The 23241-nt window shown below is 42.6% G+C and overlaps 1 protein-coding gene across 10 annotated transcripts in view; it reads right to left on the reverse strand.

Moving 5' to 3' along the window:
* SK (small conductance calcium-activated potassium channel) overlaps positions 1 to 23241 on the reverse strand; it is an 821538-nt gene that overhangs the window by 53978 nt on the left and 744319 nt on the right. For all 10 annotated transcript variants that reach the window (XM_071671924.1, XM_071671923.1, XM_071671926.1 and 7 more), the window contains one exon: positions 5718 to 5813. In XM_071671924.1, the coding sequence (XP_071528025.1) occupies positions 5718 to 5813 (96 nt within the window). The remainder of the gene's footprint in view (positions 1 to 5717; positions 5814 to 23241) is intronic.

Consider the following 23241-nt stretch of genomic DNA (forward strand, 5'->3'; position numbering starts at 1 on the left):
CTGGAAACAGAGCACATATTTCATCACTTGATGAAACATCACTAGCAGAAACTGGAGATAACAGTATTTACACGAATCACGATTCCCATTCTAAAACAAGAAGTTTCCGATTTATTCTCTGTGTGCAGGCACTTAATGATGAAGACAAGATGATAATTTTGCCTAGGATGACACACACACACACACACACACACACACACACACACACACAGACAACGCACACGAGATGGTCTTCATTAACGAACCGAGTTGCCTATGCTAACAAAACCCACACAAAGAAACAAGAATGACAAACACCGCTTCTCAACTTCGTTAACTTTACCCCGAGCTACAGAAATGCAAGACCTCTGTGGCTCTTACCCTCGCTTCCAACGCTTTCACCCTTAACGTGATCTTCAACGGAGCCGCCATTGTCAATCTTAGGCTGAGCGGAATTCAAATTCCATGTCTTACTTCACTCATTGCTCGTACGTCAGGCAGCCACGCTGCCGGACCTACGTACCCAGTGGAAAAAAAGAGGTCGACTATTCTCTCAATGGCATCAGTGCTGACACACAAGAGCACGTCGAGTATATCATCGCCCTCCAGAATATCCTCAGAGAGCCTCCAGAACGCTAGACTAATGTCAGCCACTTCATCATTAGCTACACCAGGACGGCAATCATAGACGTCAGCTAAGTCCTCCTCCCTACTTGTATATATATCCTAGGGACTTTGACCCCTTACGAGTTGCTCAGTCCACCAAGTTGCCACCCAGCACCTCTATCGCCTCACCAAGCCTCACCCCACCCTCCAAGATTCACTACGTGTGAAAGGAACCCTGTCAGCACCTGCATCAAATATCCCAATTATCGTCTTTGTAATGCTCGTCTGTATATGTGACACTTGGACTCCCTGCACCCGAGAGAGACAGACAGACAGACGGACAGGCAGACAAATACTGTCATATAAAGAAAAACAGAGAAATTGACTAATTACCAGGGAAAAAATAGATCAAATTAAGAAAAATATCGTAAGGACGTTTATAACAATGCAACATGAAATCAAACCTTGAAGTAGATAGATGATAGTCAAAATGCTAAAAACCCTAAGAAAAATAATATAAGATTCAAACGCTATAAAATTTTACTCAAAATTCCTAAAAGGAACGAACAAACTGGCAGACGCTTCAATTCCCTCGTTTCTTTTTTTTTTTTTTTTTTTTTTTTTTTTTTTTTTTTTTTTTATACTTTGTCGCTGTCTCCCGCGTATTGCGAGGTAGCGCAAGGAAACAGACGAAAGAAATGGCCCAACCCCCCCCATACACATGTACATACACACGTCCACACACACAAATATACATACCTACACAGCTTTCCATGGTTTACCCCGGACGCTTCACATGCCTTGATTCAATCCACTGACAGCACGTCAACCCCTGTATACCACATCGCTCCAATTCACTCTATTCCTTGCCCTCCTTTCACCCTCCTGCATGTTCAGGCCCCGATCACACAAAATCTTTTTCACTCCATCTTTCCACCTCCAATTTGGTCTCCCTCTTCTCCTCGTTCCCTCCACCTCCGACACATATATCCTCTTGGTCAATCTTTCCTCACTCATTCTCTCCATGTGCCCAAACCATTTTAAAACACTCCCTCGTTTCATACTCAGCAATTTTCCTCATCTCGTGTTAGTACCCGCGTCATCAATCCCTCCTCCGTTTAGCTAACTAGCGCAGAACAGAGTGAATGCAATTGGCGTTGAATGAGGTTATTTCAGTCGAGCGATAATACAATGTATCCACCGCGTCGTAACCTGAAACTGGCTGGTGCTATTTGGATGACGCTGGGTGGTAGCGCAAGAAGAAAACTCACTGCGTTCTTGATATTATTTACGTTCGGAATTTAATACAAGAAGAAGAAAAAAGAAAACGTGCAGCGAGGCTTCCTAGTAAGATCTACTGAATATACAAAAAATTATGAAAAAAGTTATCTTTTCGTATTACCGAGTGAAAATGGTCGTAAACCAAAAGGGCGGCAGAGTATGAATAGAGAGAGAAAAATAATATTAAAGTTTCGAAGCTTCAGGTTGCGGTTGTTCGAAACGACCAAAAAAACATATATGTTCGAAATTTCTCTTGTTCGACTGAATCACTAACGAACCAACGAATTGTTTCAAGGAAGTCGGCTGATTCGGAGAGATTTGTTAAACCGATTTATATACGGGGCGTCTATATACCTACCGATGGTATATACAGATACCAGAGTCAATTTGGATGATGGCAGTGGAATATACATAGATATTGGTCCAACGAGGTTAAACGACTGCGAATTTTATGGGTCGGTGGGATCACCAGCGCAAAATATAATTTTGAAGAAACGCGTTCAATCGAAATATATATATATATATATATATATATATATATATATATATATATATATATATATATATATATATATATATATATTTTGCTTTGTCGCTGTCTCCCGCGTTTGCGAGGTAGCGTAAGGAAACAGACGAAAGAAATGGCCCAACCCACCCCCATACACATGTATATACATACACGTCCACACAAGCAAATATATATATATATATATATATATCTTTCTTTCTTTCAAACTATTCGCCATTTCCCGCATTAGCAAGGTAGCGTTAAGAATAGAGGACTGGGCCTCTGAGGGAATATCCTCACCTAGCCTCGTTCTCTGTTCCCTCTTTTGGAAAATTAAAAAAAAACGAGAGGGGAGGATTTCCAGCCCCCCGCTCCCTCCCCTTTTAGTCGCCTTCTACGACACGCAGGGAATACGTGGGAAGTATTCTTTCTCCCCTATCCCCAGGGATATATATATATATATATATATATATATATATATATATATATGACTCACCGGGGCTTGGATGAACATCTTTGATTCTATTGGCCTACGTTTCGTTAATTACTTATACCATCATCAACGTCTATAATGAAAGGATAATATGCATGTAATATGTAGATTATGAGTTTCGGTTAAAAAATAAAATCAATAAATGTTCCTTGAAAAAAAAAATCACAAAAGTAACATAAAATGAATCATCTACAAATAATAAACTAAACTAATAACTATTAACAATCCTACTTTATCGAAAACTCATTACGTAATTTATAATAAATTCAAGAGAGCCAATATTTCCTAGTCGAGAATTAATATTCTACAGTACATGATCAAATATCCTAAAGTTCAGATATACACTTCAAACCAACTAGACAGTTCTACTCGAACCTAATATATAACCTATCTGAAACCACAATAACCCCTGTTGATGCCTTATTGTTACTTATAGCGAGTTACTTATAGCGGGGAGGGAGTCCAGTATTGTCCAGTCGGTGTCTGATGAGCCAATGGCTAGCACGGAGATGCTCGCTGCCCACATTGGGTACGTCACGGTCCTGAGCGCCGTTTCCTATTACGACGAAAGGGGGGGGGGGGTATGGTAATTAGGCAGTTCGTTTGCTCTGACCGACCAAGGCGTTCTCGTTCATGCGCGCGTCCTGAAGTCTCGCTCGCTTCGTCTTGCCAATGTACAAATATGGCATTGCAGCTCTTGCCTCCATAGTGGTAGACAATTGATGACTGCAAATGCCTTCTACTTGGAAAAATGACCGAATTGTATTTCATGCTTTTTCTTGCTTTAAAAGCTACTCTGATGTTAACGTGTGCGTAAAATTCGTGGAATAATATCCTTAACTTCTTACTAAGTGTATTACCGTCCTGCTTCTTACTGAGCAAAGATTAATAATATTACGTTCGTGGGTGGCAGCTGATGGATTTACTGACGGAAATAATAATATGTTTAGTGTTTTACCGATACAAACATTCACGACGATTAAAAGAATTCCGTTCATATGCAAAACAGTTTTCCTATATTCTAATTCAGTCGTGGAAATTTTAAGATGATCGGAACCTATATAAAATGCTCGTGTGACCAGGGTTTACATTTGCGTTTACATTCGATCGGGTTAAATTATGTAAATTTCATACAATGACCAGTAAATGATGGTGTCCTATGTACTGATGTCGTGAACGAATTCCCACATTTACTTACGTAAATACGAAGAAAGGAGTAACTTTTTTTTTTTTTCCCCACTTCCGAGGTAATTTCAATGTTGTTATGTTGGGATTCGGTGTACATTCAGGTAGCTCCTTGCCAACGTAGCTTCCAGCCATACTTGATGGCAGAACAAAAATGTTAACCTAAGTTACCAATAGAACTTCTATCTGCCGATATGCATACCCTCTGGGCTATTCGATCTCTATTAGATCCATCTCTTCACATTCTGCCTGCTTAACTTCAAGCAGACACTCTGCTTAGCCATTCTTTCTTAATAGCCTGACTGCTTCTCTCTCTCTCTCTCTCTCTCTCTCTCTCTCTCTCTCTCTCTCTCTCTCTCTCTCTCTCTCTCTCTCTCTCTCTCTCTCTACTACCACCTTCTGCGTCTCTCCACCTCGTTCATTTGTCACTCTCCACCGAAGTCTCCAGCCGATCACTGGCCTCTGCGCCCACTTTCCCTTCTCAGCCGCACTCTCTCTCTCTCTCTCTCTCTCTCTCTCTCTCTCTCTCTCTCTCTCTCTCTCTCTCTCTCTCTCTCTCTCTGCTCGGTTTCCCTTTCCCCTCCACCACTTTCAACCCGATATCCTGACACTTTCCGCTCAGTCACGCGCCCTTCCTCCGTCCTTCGTTTAGACAACACCTCGGCAACAACAGGGTGAAGTTTCATCTCCTGTCTTGTCTTTTATCTCCTTGAGCACCAAGGCATGATGCTGGAACACGACGGCACGACGCTTGAGCACGAGAGCACGACGCTTGAGCACGACGGCACGTTGCTTAAGCACGACGGCACGATGGTTGAGCACGACGGCACGATGGTTGAGCACGAAGGCACGATACTTGAGTACGAAAGCACGTTGCTTGAGCATGAATGCACGAAGCGTGAGCACGAAGGTACAATGCTTGAGCACGACGGCACGACCTCAAGCGAGCCAGTACGACCTTTCATTACAAAGGTACGACCAAGCTTGTCTATGAGAGCCTTGGCTTTGAACATACCTCTAAGGGTAAGGTCAAAAGCCAGGTCGTCGTGTACCTCAGGGTCGTACCGTTGTGCTTGTGGGTCGTACCGCTGGCCTCAAGGGCCGCACCATCGCACTCACGAGAATTACGAGTCGTTTCCAGTGGTAATTATCACAGTCCCACTCTCTTTAGCGTGAAAGTCGGGTCAAATGCTGGGCAAAAGTCACCAGTCTCTCCTAATGCCCCTGTACTATTACGACTACGACTACTACAACTACTACTACTACCATCACCACCACCACTACTACTACTACTACTACTACTACTAACCTCCTTCATCACCACTGATGATCAGAAACACAGGCGCTCAGCTGATATTTTATTCTTACGCTTCCTCCATCACTACGAATGACGCCTCTGTGATGTCCACGCTCGAGCCCCGAGGGCGAAGGACGCAAGTGCTGTACTCACTCGAACCTCTTAGACGACTGAAGCAAGTGTTGGACTCATTCAAACCTCGGGAAGAGTTGACCCAGGTGTTGTGTACTTACTCGAATGAATCCAAGACAACGTCCGACACAGTTACTCACCTAGTTCGAAGCCTTGAGGAGAGATTGACACGAGTGCTTTACTTGAACATCGAGGACGGGCTACCTAAGAGGGGTGAAGGGGGGGAATGTACTTACTTGAACCTCGAGGGCGTGGTAGGCACATATGAGCCCCAGAAGAATGACTGTTGACACGCTGATGAGGGTCTTGAGGGCGTGGGAAGCTGAGGAATCCTGTTGAAGGAAGATAAAAGCACTATTAGTCCAAGGGTTTTCAGTTGCTATAGGCAATAATATCATGTACGTGTATATGAAGTATTATACATTGCTGAGGATTTTTGACAGTGTTTGTGATACATTATATATATAAAATGAATATTGCATATAAATACTATAGGCAAAAAATATGAAATGAGAAGAGCCTTTACGACGTGGTCTTTTAGAATTTTCTATTCATGATGGTTTTATGATCGCCATCGAAATTTTGGATTCTTTTCTATTCATTACTTTTCCGATCCAAATGAAGGATTCCCAGTCTTATTTCACTTGTGATACGGAGGCAAAATACATTTCCCGAGTAGAAAGAACTGAAGTGATGTGGTATACAGGGGGCGACGTACTGCTCAATAGGCTGAGCAAGGGCGTATGAAGCACTCTGGGGAAACCACGGAAAGATCCGAGTGTTCTCTTTCGATGGTAATAATTTTGGAGTGTAAGTTAATGTCATTTAGAAGAAAAAGTGCGTCTTAAGAGAAGGCAAGGACGCGCGCGCGCGCGCACACACACACACACACACACACACACACACACACACACACACACACACACAGTCCTGCACTTGTTGCAGGAACCTAAAGACAGTGACGGAAGAGCTGAGGAAGCCCCGGGGACGGTGGGTCTTGCCAGACACATACTTCGCAGGGGAGGAGCCGTCGCTGCTGCTGCTGCTTGTTCCGTCTTCCTTACCCTGAGGCGGACGGGAGGGCGCGGGCCAGCCCCTTCCTCCCTGCTGTCCCAGGACGTGTGTGTGTTTGTGTGTGTGTGTGTGTGTGTGGTGAGGAGGGGGAGTATAGTTGGTGTGTGTGTGTGTGTGTGTGTGTGTATGGTGAGGAGGGGGAGTATAGTTGGTGTGTGTGTGTGTGTGTGTGTGTGTGGAGTATGGTTGGTGGAGGGCGGCTAGATGGAGGGAGAAGAGGTGGTGGTTCCCTCCTACGGAACCCTGATGCTTTGCTCTTCCCTCCTTCATCTGTAGTGTACGGCGGAGGGAGTGAGTTTCTACAACCGTGCGGTCCCCACTCTCTCTCGGACTTTTTATCTCTCTCGTCATGCCACATTCTAAGCTGCCGGGCGCTGCCTGCATCCGCAGTTTTATTACCCACTTTGTTTTATTCAACCACTAATCTTATACTATTTAAACATTTATTTATTTATCTGTGTGTGTGTGTGTGTGTGTGTGTGTGTGTGTGAGAGAGAGAGAGAGAGAGAGAGGTCAGTGTTCTTCTAACTATACAGTTCACCTGAAAGTAAAAAATACTAATAATGAAGCCTTATTACCGTATTTCATCTTCTATTCAAACATTTATTTATTTATCTGTATGTGTGTGTGTGTGTGTGTGTGTGTGTGTGTGTGAGAGAGAGAGAGAGAGAGAGAGAGAGAGAGAGAGAGAGAGAGAGAGAGAGAGAGAGAGAGAGAGAGAGGTCAGTGTTCTTCTAACTATACAGTTCACCTGAAAGTAAAAAATACTAATAATGAAGCCTTATTACCGTATTTCATCTTTCCAGGTATATTAGAAATACATGAAAGAGATACTGTGCAATATAATTCTGAAGCACTATTGAAGATTGCCAACCATACCTGGAAACATATATATATGTTCCCCGGAGACCACGAGAGGTTAAATAGAAGCTTAGGAAATGGTACAGGCTGAAAATAGATATTGCGGATAAAACAAGATAAATCTAGAATTTGATACCGGAATTATGATTTGGAAGATGAGGGAAAATAAACACGTGAAGCCATCATGGCAGAGGAATATTTTGTACTGCTGTGCGCTCATTGGCTTTTGCTAGGTGCTGGGGCATGTAGTTGTAATGTCCTGCCTTAGGCCGTGTTTTGGCTGTAGATATTATACAGATATTCTTATGTCTTCTGGTTAAACAGGTATTCACTTTTCGATAGCCATTGACTCAAATATTCGATCACAAAGACATGAGTCTCGTGCGTGTAAAATTATTTATATTACAAAGATTTTTATTTTCCATTAAGTCTCATCCGGCGATTACCTTGAAATCCAGCAATATACAAAGTGAGATTTTCTAAAGCCTCTCATTTTAGGAACTTTCTTTTTTTTAATCTCTCTATATGGAAAGGTTCAACAGATTTTCAGTATTTACTGTACGAAAACTGTAGCATTTGTTCAACGGAATTTCGCATTTAACGAACGAAAATAGCTCACACCATTATCTGTTCAAGGCAAACATCTTACGCCAACATCTGTGCAATGAAAACATCACACGCCAGCATCTATCCGTAGAAACTCACAATAGCATCCATCCAACGACCAGATGGAAGAGATAGAATAACAAATCGAATAAACACTACGAATAAACACATGAAGAATTATAAACATCTTTAGAGCATCTGAATCATCAAAAGGTGAGGGATTGAATGATATTCTGAATAGCCAAACACAAATCGATACTGGATGCTACACAAAGGGTATTAATAAATTCCTTTCTTGTTTGAGGTTCTAGAGAACACAGGCAGCTGCTGCGTCTGCATGCAACAGAAATGGACCAATAGGACTAAACCCTTCACCAAGTGTATAATATGTGTGCCAATCCTCCCATTAAAGCAATCGCATTACATGGGCAACAGACAGTAGTTCCTGACCTGTTTTTAACTACTGTTCACCAGCAACAAAACAGATAACCCCAACATAGACCATCATGTCTCCTGTTATCTGGCTTTCCAATGGACTGTCCTCAAACTGATAATCTCCTCATAGACCACAATGTCTTCTGTTATCTTAGTTCTACCATGTACTGTTCTCCAGCAGATAGCCCCATGAGAGACCACTAAGGTCTTCTGTTCTCTGTCACTTCTATGGCACTCTCTCGTAGCAGATAACCTCGTCACAGACCACAATGTCTTCTGTCATCTTGGTTCTAACACGTACTGTCCTCCAACAGACTGCCCCGTGACAGACCACCAAGGTCTCCTGTTATCTGTCACTCCTATGTTAACTTCGTTATAGACCACAATGTCTTCTGTTGTCTGGCTTGGCTATATCTCATACCTCTACGTCCTCTCGCATACGTTCTGCCGACCACAGTTTTTGATATCATCGCTGCCCCGAACTCAAAACGAAACCTTCTGTTTTCCCGATGACGAATTAACACATCTTAATCCAAGGAGGTTCCTCCAGGAGTTTAAAAATGTAAAAAGGGCACTAAATATGCGGCAGTGACCCTGAAAATAAGATCTGGACGATATTCTTCTGGATGTGGGGTTAAATCCCAATAAGATTCTCATTTCGTTTAATTTGCATCTCATGTTTTATGTAGGCAAACATTTGCAAGAAGTCAGGCTTGCTCTTTCATTCATGTATAACGAAAATAATTAATGCACCTTGACTATTATATATATATATATATATATATATATATATATATAAAGGATCACAATTTGCGCGTGATCAGGTACAGTCCTATGAGTCCACGGGGAAAATGAAACACGATAAGTTCCCAAGTGCACTTTCGCGTAATAATCACATCATCAGGGGAGACGCAAGAGAGAAATGTAACAGTCAGTTGATATACAACGAAGAGACGTAGCTAGGATGCCATTTGGTAAACATGCGAATGTCTAAGACAATATATATATATATATATATATATATATATATATATATATATATATATATCTATATATATATATATATATATATATTCGTGGGCCACCCAGGGGTCGAGCGCATAGGTTGTTATCCTGCTTGCGACAGTCGGTCCACAGTCAAGCCTCAGAGGGAAAATCCTCACTTGGCCGCCTTCTCTGTTCCTTCTTTTCGAATAGTAAAACAGGAAAGGAGGATTTCCAGCCCCCCCGCTCCCATTCATTTATTCACCTTCTACGACACGCAGGGAATACGTGGAAAGTATTCTTTCTCCCCTATCCCTAGGGATAATATATATATATATATATATATATATATATATATATATATATATATATATATATATATATATATATGTATATATATATATATATATTTCACGTAGAGAATCTTGTTTAAAAAGTTAGGTAAATCGTTTAACAATGTCAACATATATTTTGTCATCAGGTCTTCAGATTTTTAATCATAAGACTAATTAATATCATGATTAATAGGTCATTACCTGCATCCTCATGAATATTATTGAGGTATATTCTCCATTTTCAGGGTGGAACATTTCATATGATGAGTTGCAAACATTTGCTGATGAATTTTTATATTTCCTTCGCAAGTGGACCGTAAAAGACTTTCTTCTCTGTCATTTCCCGTATTTCATTTCGATAATACACTCACTAACCAAGGTATCTGTGATACATATGGGGGAAATAAGATAAAATATATATATATATATATATATATATATATATATATATATATATATATATATATATATATATATATATATATATATATATATATTGATTTTTGGTCAAATACTGACGTAGAACTTACTGACAATATGTTAGTCGGTAGACTCTAACATATTACGTTCTTTCATACTTACACTGAAGATATAGGAATAGATCTACGTGCAGGTAGACAGGGAAAAAATACACATACGCATTCACATGTATACAAACATATGTTCATACATTCCTTCCCCATATGCACAAATGAGTCCTCATATATGCCTGACGTCGAATATAAATACACAGGCAAGCACAAAAAACAAAACACAGACCAAAATTAATTATCAAAATTAGACACAATCATAAACGCATTAACAACACACACACACACACACATACACACACACACACACACACACACACACACACACACACACACACACACACGTACATGTAAACACACTGGGAGGCAGAATTGCATTATTTAAAGTGGGAGTGCAATGAAATAAGGCAAATGCCTCAGAGGTCCATAATTGTTTCGTATTTTTCCATCGGAGATCGAGGCAGATTGCTCGAGGAATGGATCCAGGAGGAGGGCAAAGGAAGAGAGGAAAGAAAGACGAAGCCACGGTGAGGAGTGGGAGTTTGGAAGAGATGGAGGTAAGGGAGCAAGGAGGAGGTGGGGGATAAGGAAGGTACGAAGAGGTTGGAGGTGAGGAGGCAAGGAAGAGGTGGAAGTTGAGGAGGCTAGGAGAGGCTGAAGGGTAAGGAAGTCAGGAAGAAGTGGAGGTGAGGAAGCAAGGCAGAGGTGGGGGGTCAAGGAATTTAGGAAGAGGAGGAGGTTTGGGATATGAGGGAAGGAAAGAATTTGGGAGGAGGGAGGTCTAAAAAGGGAGCTTATCCTCCTGCCTAACTGAGTGAGAGCTAGGGTGAATATCATTCCCCATGCAGATCAGACCAAGGACTGAGGACCCTTAAGGATGGAGTGAGGAATCGTAAGGAGGATCCTCTTCTCGTCTTTATCAGTCACTGACGAAGAGGAACGGTGTGAGAGGGGAGGGGAAGCGCGAGACTTTGTATGCTCCCTCCAGCCTCGCCCGCCTTCATAAAACACGCCGGGATCGCGCAAGAAGGATCCCCCCTAAACCATAATAAAGACGTCAGGAGGGTGTTGTCCAACACTGCCCAGCTGTCAGGGAAGACTGCATGGGGCTATAGGGATGAGGGAAGACGAAAGGGAGACGAGGAGGAAGAGGAGGAGGAGTTAGAATATGGTTAGTGAGAGGAAGGACATAAAGGGAGTGTGTCTTGTACAGTAGTACACTGCACGAGACACGAAGCAGAGCTCCAGCTGGTCTATAGATTTGCAGAATGTTGCTTTAAGCTCTGATAATACCAGTAACATTGTGTGTGTGTGTGTGTGTAAGTAGATTTATGTATAGTGTATCACGGTTCACTGGTTCGACACGAATATCTATATAACACAGTTCACTGGTTTCGAGACGAGATTCGAACTGAATATTCTGTAACATTAGGGAATTCTAAATGAAAACATTGACTTTAATAAATACAGTTTTAATGTTAATGGTAAAAAACATAGGGTTTTGAATTGCTCTGCCTCTTGTTATTAGAGAAGTAATAATAAGTAGTGTATTTAAGAATTTGTTCGTATTTGACAAAAAAAAAAAAGAATAAAGTTTGACGAGGGAAAAAGATACACATGGTACTAGGAAGGAGAAGGAGTTTATATAGAAACTGTTCGTTGGAAGACAAGACTATAAGACCAACTGGGAAAATAAGAATTATAATTACACACTCTTGAACTATTCCTCCAGCTGTTCTACAACGAGTGTAGTAACACTGTAGTTCTACAACGAGTCTACACCTTAGATATAAACTTTGTGGTAGTATACTACATACACCTACGAAGAGTACAGACAGTGTACAAATATCCGTAGACAGTTAAAGGGCGACGTTTTGTGAGATATTTCCCCCAAAATTCATCCATTTACGTTTGCTCAGAGTCGGTCAGACTTTAAAGAAAACTTCGTATCAAGTCATTTCCCTTCGCCAGTCTTCTCTTGCTTGATCTGTGTTCATTTTCTACTAAAAACCTGACTGGCTTATTTCCTGATCTGTGTCCGTCGTTGATTGGCAATTCTGTTCCGTAGTGATTCGCTGATCAAGACTCAAATCCGTCAAAGTTAAAGTGATATGGGAACACTCACGTTGCCGACTAAAAAATGTGGTGATTGGGGACTTTGTGACCTTATGGACGAGAAACATGCCAGTTAATCAGCTGGGAGCTTCTAATGAATTAAGAGACATACTAACAGTGGGATATGCCTATCAACACAGAGGGAGGAGGGGGGGGGTTATGACGTCACGGGGAGATAGATGCCACGGGCTGCCAGAGAGAACAATGGCGGAAGCACACACACACACGTCTCTCTCTCTCTCTCTCTCTCTCTCTCTCTCTCTCTCTCTCTCTCTCAAACAAGAACCCCTGGATCACACCGAGCTGTATTTGTTGTGGTCTATACTCACAGACGATCAAAGAAGGCTCTTGACCTCATACCATCCAACACATTTACGAGAGATAAACGCGCCTTACATGCACTAGAGAGAGAGAGAGAGAGAGAGAGAGAGAGAGAGAGAGAGAGAGAGAGAGAGAGAGAGAGAGAGATTTTCCGAAGCTCCGAAAAAATTAACAAGACTCGAGAGAACTTTTTTTTTTCTTTTCTCACGTACCCAGACAGAGGAAATACGAGGCCACCGTAACACATCTCATTAGTTCGGGCGAGATGTACATAGGTTCGTGAGGAGGGTTCGTTCCTCCATGTTTACTGGTTCCTGCCGTGGTTACGCATTTGTTTAAGCAATTTTCCCCGTGGGGAAATAAAGAGATGACTGCTGAACTCTCGTCCTGTAACACTGTCTGAACTGCAGCAACGTATGGTGATACACAGAGTGAAAATGTCTTGATCTGGTCTGATATCCAAACGGAGGGCGAAGCAAAAAGACTCGGAACTTTAAGTTTGGAACGTGACCTTTTGCGAGAGAAAACGTTAAGTTTGGAACGTAAGTTTGGAACGTAACCTTTTGCGAGAGAAACGTTAAGTTTGGAACATAAGTTTGGAACGTAACCTTTTGCGAGAGAAACGTTAAGTTTGGAGCGTAAGTTTGGAACGTGACCTCTTGCGAGAGAAACGTTAAGTTTGGAGCGTAAGTTTGGAACGTGACCTTTTGCCAGAGAAACGTTAAGTTTGGAGCGTAAGTTTGGAACGTGACCTTTTGCGAGAGAAAACGTTAAGTTTGGAACGTAAGTTTGGAACGTGACCTTTTGCCAGAGAAACGTTAAGTTTGGAACGTAAGTTTGGAACGTGACCTTTTGCGAGAGAAAACGTTAAGTTTGGAATGTGACCTTTTGCCAGAGAAACGTTAAGTTTGGAACGTAAGTTTGGAACGTGACCTTTTGCGAGAGGAACGTTAAGTTTGGAACGTGACTTTCTGAGACAGAAACGTTTAGTTTGGAACGTGAACTTTTGCTAGAGAAACGAAGGTTTGGGACGTGAACTTCTGCGACAGAAACGTAAATTTGTGACGCGAACTTTTACGACAGAAATGTAGGTTTGGAACGTGAGCTTTTGCGACAGATTTCGGAAAAGTATGATTTAAGATTCGGAATCGAACTTTCGTTACCTCATACTATCAGAGTCCCTTTTTGTATTGGAGGATATTCTTTTGGGAAGATATTTAAGAAATTGCATCGGGAATATTTTGTCAATGTCTCATTATCAGAGTTACTTTTGTATTTGAGGATATTCTTAGAAGACACTAAAGAAAATGCATCGGGAGTATTTTGTGACTGTCTTTAGAATAGAATTACTTTTATGTGTGAGGAAAATTTTTAGAAGATCGTTTAAGAAATTTTCATCAGCAACATTTTGTGAAAGTCTTATCATTAGAGTCACTTTTGTATTTGGATAAATTTTTTTTTATCGGATATTAAAAGACAATTGCCTTGGAAATGTTTTGAGATCATATTGTAAAACATCTCTTCCAATCTTCGTCGTCAGAAAGGCTACAGTTTGGTTGGAGACAAGACAACTCTTGTGTTGTCATACCTTTAACATCTCGACGGTACGACTCTTTGAGTACACTGGCCAAACTACCATGCTCTCTCTAGGGTCGTACCGTTGTGACTCCCAAAGGCCGAACCATCGTACTCGAGAGTCCAGACTGTCGTACTTGAGCGAGGTTTTTCGAATTACCTCAACATTCTCGGACGACGATTGATTTTGCCGGGCTCCGCCTGGTTGAGGTTACGTGGTTAGTGAAAAGTCACCTTTGGCGAGGCGGTATATCAACGTAAGTTGACGATACAAAATCCAGTCTCTCTCAAAAGACCCTCTGGCTTCGAAGGAGAGCATCCCGTCCCTGCTACTACTGTGTATAGCGCATTGGAACGCCTAGAAAGGGGAGGGATCCTGGGGTAACGCCAGGACTTTTACTTGAAAAGGGATTTAAGTGTATTAAATGACAGCCTTCGAAGGGCAATGGCCTCACTGTCGTCCATATTGATTAGTGAATGATTGGCGTGCATGCATGGCGGTCATCTGGCATGACTACAGCAGACGGGATTGGAAAGACTGATATTTCTGTGTCACCAAATCATAGATTTCTTGAAATTTATGTTTGACTGACACTCTGAGACTTTGAACGAAGTCTGTTGGGGATTTTCTTTAGGGAGAGGACGTATGATAAGGCGAATATTAACAACAAAAATATGGGGAAATATTCCATGGAAATATGCTATGAGAGAAATGGGTAAGACAACGGAGACCAATTTGTTTTTTCTTACAACTCGCTGCGCATCACGATACGCACCAAAGATGGCGTTAGTCTTTTTTTTTTCTTTTTTCTTCGTACAGCCCTTCTTGAGGAACTTCCACAAAGACTAGACAAAAAATAACAGTTAACTTAGGACAATTAGTGTCAGAATTCTGTTCACACCAACTACTCCTAACTTCGTCTGTTAATTAATTAAGTTTCACTCTGAAGTTTCTGTGTCTTTTGCATACGATTTCTCTCTCTCTCTCTCTCTCTCTCTCTCTCTCTCTCTCTCTCTCTCTCTCTCTCTCTCTCTCTCTCTCTCTCTCTCCTTCACTTTGTCTTTGTCTCTATTCCTTTTTCTCCCCTCTCTTTACTCTCTCTCTCTCTCTCTCTCTCTCTCTCTCTCTCTCTCTCTCTCTCTCTCTCTCTCTCTCCTTCACTTTGTCTTTGTCTCCATTCCTTTTTCTCCCCTCTCTTTACTCTCTCTCTCTCTCTCTCTCTCTCTCTCTCTCTCTCTCTCTCTCTCTCTCTCTCCTTCACTTTGTCTTTGTCTCTCCATTCCTTTTTCTCCCCTCTCTACTCTCTCTCTCTCTCTCTCTCTCTCTCTCTCTCTCTCTCTCTCTCTCTCTCTCTCTCTCTCTCTCTCGGTCCTTGCCCTCATCTTTAAACGGAACTCACAAAGTGGCTATTTCAGAGCCCATATAACCAGCCCCCGGCGGCCAGCTAGGCTCAGACGCCCCCCCCCCCCCTCCAAACTGTGGGGCCCCAAGGAGGGGGGGAGGTGAGACTAAGATCACTGACAAAATTAACGTCGATCACCCGCCCGGCTGAGCCCAGGGTAACCAACTGTATACCAACCCCACCCAAAAGCGGTGAACTCACTTCCAATAGCATTATATTCTCTCCGCATGACTTGACGCCTTTAGGACAAAAGTATCTACCCAAGACCTCATTACTCTATCGTCAGTCTCACAGTATCTATCCAAGACCTCTTTACTCTATCGTCAGTCTCAAAGTATCTATCCAAGACCTCTTTTCTCTATTGTCAGTCTCACAGTATCTATCAAGGACCTCTATTCTCTATCGTTATCGTCAGTCTCAAAGTATCTATCCAAGACCTCTTTTCTCTATCGTCAGTCTCAAAGTATCTATCAAAGACCTCTTTTCTCTATTGTCAGTCTCACAGTATCTATCCAAGACCTCTTTTCTCTATTGTCAGTCTCACAGAATCTATTCAAGACCTCTTTTCTCTATCGTCAGTCTCAAAGTATCTATCAAAGACCTCTTTTCTCTATTGTCAGTCTCACAGTATCTATCCAAGACCTCTTTACTCTATCGTCAGTCTCAAAGTATCTATCCAAGACCTCTTTTCTCTATGGTCAGTCTCAAAGTATCTATCCAAGACCTCTTTTTTTTTTATCTATCGTCAGTCTCTTGATTCTTTCTCCTCTTGAAGCAAAGGATATTAAATTCCCTCTTTTCTTTTTCAGGATTCTTCATCTTGACATTCGTCTCCCTCACGTACGGCCAAGTGATAAAGTTCAGTGAATAAAGAGAAAATTATAGAGACCCCTGAACAGTGTTTGGCTGCTGACCATTACCTTCCCCTTTAAAACACTAAGAGAGCCGTTCGCTCCGGGATGCGGAGGGACTTTCGATAATGCTCGAAAAAAAACATCGAAGAATTTCGTAAGTAAAGACGAAACTGTATGGCTTCTTCATGCGATAACTTCCATACGTTCTGTAGATAACATTCCGGGGTGAGAAAAAAAAGAGGGTTGTGTGGTATCTGCTCCTCCTCTGTAGTACGATGGTGTAATTAGATTAATTACCAGTCGCACGGGTGTGTTAATGACTATTTGAGTGTTGCGGGGAGAGAGTTTTACACTCGTGTTGGCCAGTCTCTTAACCATGTTCGTGTTTCCCGTGTCTTTAATACACACACACACACACACACCATCCTAAGCCAAGCCCCCATTTATTGACCAGCCCCAAGTGGCTTTGGTTCAAGCCCGTCTGCCAAGCCCAGGATTCGAACCCTTTTGGGTTCGAATCCTGGGCTGACCACATGCAATAGTAATAGTAATAGTAATCACACTGCACTATGGAGGCTGTATGTATGCGACTGTATGATCATGTACATCGGTGTTTTTATAGGTATGTATGTGGTGCAGCTACGTGTAAACAAATACGCACGAGATATAAAGTGAAATGTTTCGTTGAAAACGACCCTCGAACAAATCTTTTGAAGGAAACAATCAGTATATGGAATAAGACTTACAATAAGTTAATGTCTCGACACACTTCATCACACACAAATGTTGAGATTCACATCTAAATCTGTTAAGACGAAACGCCGCTAAAAAGAAAAAAAAAATAGAATCAATATTCTCTAATGGAAGAATATTAATTAATCAATACAGATATCACAGTCAACTACATTCCTTCCAATACACAGATAAAAATCTGGGTGTCGTCATATCTATTCAACTCAAAGTTTGTTGTGGAAGTAATAAGACAAACTCAACGACCATCGAGAGAACAAGACTTCTCACGAAACTGAAATCGAGGATTATATATTTTTTTTTTCATCCACTCTTTACATCCAGTTAACTATCCAGCAAGAGGAAAGACCATAAAAGGAAAACAAAGAAGAGTAATATGGACTTCCAGCCAACCCTCAGCACGATTTTCTTCTTCCCTCGATCCCACAAGCGCCATCGGGTTACATGACCTCCACTTCTAGAAGGTCTAAGAGAAAGATAATATATATATATAACCCAGTCAAACACACACTGATGACGGACTATGGACAGAGGAAAAAAAAACTCACAATACGCCAACTGCACCACCGTCAACCAGAAGCCAAGTTCAGATACTCCAACACTGAAACCCCTTATACCCAACAGCCTAGACCCCTACACCTCCTGCGATGCTCATCGCCCGCCTCTTCCTCAGAAGACGTAGCCTCGGCCCCCTTATCACAATCTTGGCCATACACCTCGTACCGTGATATGATAACTGAAATGGCATTAAACCCCCTCCAATGAATTTAACGTCATCAGTTCTGGTAACTTGCAACAACCAAGTTAGGAGCAGGAGGCGTAACTAGCGACGGCTGTTCAGCCCAGACTTTAACGAAGAGCTAACTTTGTAGGCTACCTTGGGTGCACGCGCGCGCGTGTGTGTGTGCGCGCGCGTGTGTGTGTGTGTGGGAGGGGGGGGGGTCCCCTACATTACCTGTTCACCTGCGTCCCATCATACGTCGATTCCTGACTCTAGTCTCCCCTGAACTGACAGTGCGACTAGACAAAAACTCCTTAAAACTGGTTTTTCTATAATTACATTTTGGGTGATTTTTCACTGACGTCTACTCGTACCTAAGCCATTCCATAGTTTCCCAAGAAACGCACGAGGATGTTGGTCTACTTTCTATTTCCTTTATGTAAAAAAGAAAAAAAGGAAATCATTTTAGTGGCCTCTGGTGAGTTCTTCTCTTTCATATAACGCCTCCTCCTCCTCCTCCTCCTCCTCCTTCTTCTTCTTCTTCTTCTTCACCTCCTCCTCCTCCTACTCCTCATTCTCCTACCTCTCCTTTTTTCAAAGACCTGATACCTGCCTCCTCCTCTTCCTCCTCCTTCTTCTTCTTCACCTCCTCCTCCTACTCCTCCTCCTTCTCCTACCTCTCCTTTTTTCAAAGACCTGATACCTGTCCCTTATAGTCTTGGCTGCTCAGTTTCACCTTCCTTCCCCTGGAGGAGGTGAGGCACGAGAGCCTCGCCCGACCTCTGTGGTCATGACTTCCCCCTAAGTACCGCAAGAGCCATCAGTCGACCGTAAAGATAACTACCAACAGCCCTAACCATCTGCCTGAATGGGGGTGGGGAGGTTTCACTAACTGTTGTGGCTCGTGGAAGACTTTTTTGGCCTTTTTTTCAGTTTGTGTTACTTAGGTGTAGTTTTTTTCATAAATGTTTCAATATATATATACATATATATATATATATATATTTTTTTTTTTTTTTTTTTTTTTTTATACTTTGTCGCTGTCTCCCGCGTTTGCGAGGTAGCGCAAGGAAACAGACGAAAGAAATGGCCCAACCCCCCCCCATACACATGTACATACACACGTCCACACACGCAAATATACATACCTACACAGCTTTCCATGGTTTACCCCAGACGCTTCACATGCCTTGATTCAATCCACTGACAGCACGTCAACCCCTGTATACCACATCGCTCCAATTCACTCTATTCCTTGCCCTCCTTTCACCCTCCTGCATGTTCAGGCCCCGATCACACAAAATCCTTTTCACTCCATCTTTCCACCTCCAATTTGGTCTCCCTCTTCTCCTCGTTCCCTCCACCTCCGACACATATATCCTCTTGGTCAATCTTTCCTCACTCATTCTCTCCATGTGCCCAAACCATTTCAAAACACCCTCTTCTGCTCTCTCAACCACGCTCTTTTTATTTCCACACATCTCTCTTACCCTTACGTTACTTACTCGATCAAACCACCTCACACCACACATTGTCCTCAAACATCTCATTTCCAGCACATCCATCCTCCTGCGCACAACTCTATCCACAGCCCACGCCTCGCAACCATACAACATTGTTGGAACTACTATTCCTTCAAACATACCCATTTTTGCTTTCCGGGATAATGTTCTCGACTTCCACACATTTTTCAAGGCTCCCAAAATTTTCGCCCCCTCCCCCACCCTATGATCCACTTCCGCTTCCATGGTTCCATCCGCTGACAGATCCACTCCCAGATATCTAAAACACTTCACTTCCTCCAGCCTCTCACCATTCAAACTCACCTCCCAATTGACTTGACCCTCAACCCTACTGTACCTAATAACCTTGCTCTTATTCACATTTACTCTTAACTTTCTTCTTCCACACACTTCACCAAACTCCGTCACCAGCTTCTGCAGTTTCTCACATGAATCCGCCACCAGCGCTGTATCATCAGCGAACAACAACTGACTCACTTCCCAAGCTCTCTCATCCCCAACAGACTTCATACTTGCCCCTCTTTCCAAAACTCTTGCATTTACCTCCCTAACAACCCCATCCATAAACAAATTAAACAACCATGGAGACATCACACACCCCTGCCGCAAACCTACATTCATATATATATATATATATATATATATATATATATATATATATATATATATATATATATGAATGAGAGAGAGAGATAGAGTGCTAATTCCTCTAGCGAGTGTATGTGATTTACTGCAACACACACACACACGCACATATATATATATATATATATATATATATATATATATATATATATATATATATATATATATATATATATATATATATATGTGTGTGTGTGTGTGTGTGTGTGTGTGTGTGTGAAGAGATAACGCCATCAAAAACACTAAATACACATTAGCACACAAAAACTATATAATCAAATACAACTCACAACATTCCTAAACCCAACGTTGCGTTGCGGTTAATAACAACCCACTACAACCTCTTACCCACAACCACACTCATTCACCTTAACGACCCCACGACCCCCCCCCAAAGCACCACTACCCCCACCGTCACCACCACAATCAACCACCATTTTAGTAACAACGCCGACCTTGGCGAAGACGCGTCGCTTTTACCACCTCTCCCCCCCCCCCCCCTGGACTTCCCTCTCCCTGGACCAGCCTACACCTTCCCTCTTCCCCCACCCCCACAAGCTCCCTGTTCCTCCCTCAGGCGAAAATGATAGTGCCACGCGAGAGAAAACCTATGGCACCTGGGCTCCAGTGCCGACGCGGGACGGGAGGGTGTCGGGAGTAGAGGTGGCGATGGTGGTGGTGGAAGGGAAGAAGACTACGGAGGGAAGGATGAGGAGGAAGGAAGGAAGGATAAGAAGGAGGAGCAAGAAGAAGAAGAAGAAGAAGAGGAGGAGGGAGTGGTGGCGATGGTAGTGGAAAGGAAGAAGATTAAGGAGGGAAGGACAAGAAGAAAGGAAGGAAGGATAAGAGGGAGGAGCAAGAAGAGGAAGAAGAAGAGGAGGAGGGAGTGGTGGCGACGGTGGTGGAAGGGAAGAAGACCAAGGAGGGAAGGATAAGAAGGAAGGAAGGATGAGAGGGAGGAGCAAGAAGAAGAAGAAGCAGAAGAGGAGGAGGGAGTGGTGGCGATGGTGGTGGAAGGGAAGAAAACCAAGGAGGGAAGGATAAGAAGGAAGGAAGGATAAGAGGGAGGAGCAAGAAGAAGAAGAAGAAGAAGAAGAAGAGGAGGAGGGAGTGGTGGCGATGGTGGTGGAAGGGAAGAAAACTAAGGAGGGAAGGATAAGAAGGAAGAAAGGATAAGAGGGGAGAAGGAAGAAGAAGAGGAGAAGAGGAGGAGGAGCAGGAGCAGGAGGAGGTGCAGGAGGAGGAGGATCTGAGCGGGGTGGGGGGGCGAGTGCTGTATCTAGAGGGAACACAGGGGAGGAAGATGGGGGAGGAGGGAGTGTGGCCATCTCCCAACATATCTCCCACTCCCATCTGTCGCGTGGTCCCAGCGTGGGAGGACGATGGAGACGGTGATAAGTGGGCGAGGGGAAAGAAATTGGAAAGACGAGGTAAATTAGCCTATAAATAAAAAAAAAAAAAGGAAAGAGAAAGAGAAATCTATTACCACTGCCAGATCATTAGATGTATGCACAAGAATGGGAGAAATTACTCTTTCTATTTTCCGCTTTCTCTCTCCCTCCCTTGCAAAATAAAGTTGTCCCAATGAATCAATACCGTAAACTCAGACGCAAGACGACCAACGAATCTATAAAAATAGAACGCTCGCTCTCATTCTTTCTCGCATCTGATTGGCTGCCTGACGTCATCTCTGACGATCCAATCAGCCCTTTGGTTATTCCCAGACCAAATTTAGAGAGAGAGAGAAAAAAAAAGAGGTAAGAAAAGTAAAAGACAACTTACAAACGCTATCTCACCGAGGGTTCTATTATGAACGTACATCTAAGAGACGAGGAGGAGAGTCCTACCCAAACACCCCCCCCCATGCCCCAACCTGGTCATTGTCTACGAATAAATGCTCGCTCTCTTTTTTTTTCTTTCTTTAACTAAGCGAGAGAGAGAGAGAGAGAGAGAGAGAGAGAGAGAGAGAGAGAGAGAGAGAGAGAGAGAGAGAGAGAACTTGAGCAAGGACGTCATCGTACTGCACCCTCTAGGGAATGAGTTGCTCCCCACCCCAGTCCACCAGCTCTCTCTCTCTCTCTCTCTCTCTCTCTCTCTCTCTCTCTCTCTCTCTCTCTCACACACACACACACGACCTACCTCCTCCCCTTCGGAGGTTCCTGGCGGTAACGGGGGAAGGGGGGGTGGGGGTGGAGAATCTCTTAACGGAGTGGGCGCCCCGCCTCTTATCTTAACGCTATCGAATTTTCATCCGACTTAAAGTGACCCGTTACGACCCGCTGTATAACTTACGGCGACGCCCCCGAGAGCGACGGGAGGAGAGGGGGGGAAAAATAATAAAATAAAAAAAAAAATACAGGGAAAAAAAAAAATGTTGGTTGCGTTGGAGTTCCTGAAGTATATCTAACAGTGAGAGAGAGAGAGAGAGAGAGAGAGAGAGAGAGAGAGAGAGAGAGAGAGAGAGAGAGAGAGAGAGAGAGAGGATGGAGATGCATACAGACACTTTAATAATGAGATTCTGCCATTGAGTAAGGCTATTATAAGACATAGCGCTCAACGCAAGGTGAAGAGAAAAAAGAAAGACAGAGAGAGAGAGAGAGAGAGAGAGAGAGAGAGAGAGAGAGAGAGAGAGAGAGAGAGAGAGAGAGAGAGAGAGAGAGAGGATCTATTTCATGGAATCAAAACATCTCCAAAAAAAAAAAAGAAAAAGAATGGAGAGAGTAACTGTTAAAGTCATATGCAAATTGATTTTTGCATCATCACCTATGACAATATGATATTCCCCCGTAGCATCTTTAAACATTTCCTCTCTTTTTCTCGCATTTCCGGGGTATATCAGTAATATATGCTCGAGTTATATAACTCACCAATGTACAAAAATAGTATTCCACCAATGATATATATATATATATATATATATATATATATATATATATATATATATATATATATATATATATATATATATTATCCCTGGGGATAGGGGAGAAAGAATACTTCCCACGTATTCCCTGCGTGTCGTAGAAGG

The sequence above is a fragment of the Panulirus ornatus genome, chromosome 17 (genome assembly GCF_036320965.1).
Source record: "Panulirus ornatus isolate Po-2019 chromosome 17, ASM3632096v1, whole genome shotgun sequence".
Classification (NCBI taxonomy): domain Eukaryota; kingdom Metazoa; phylum Arthropoda; class Malacostraca; order Decapoda; family Palinuridae; genus Panulirus; species Panulirus ornatus.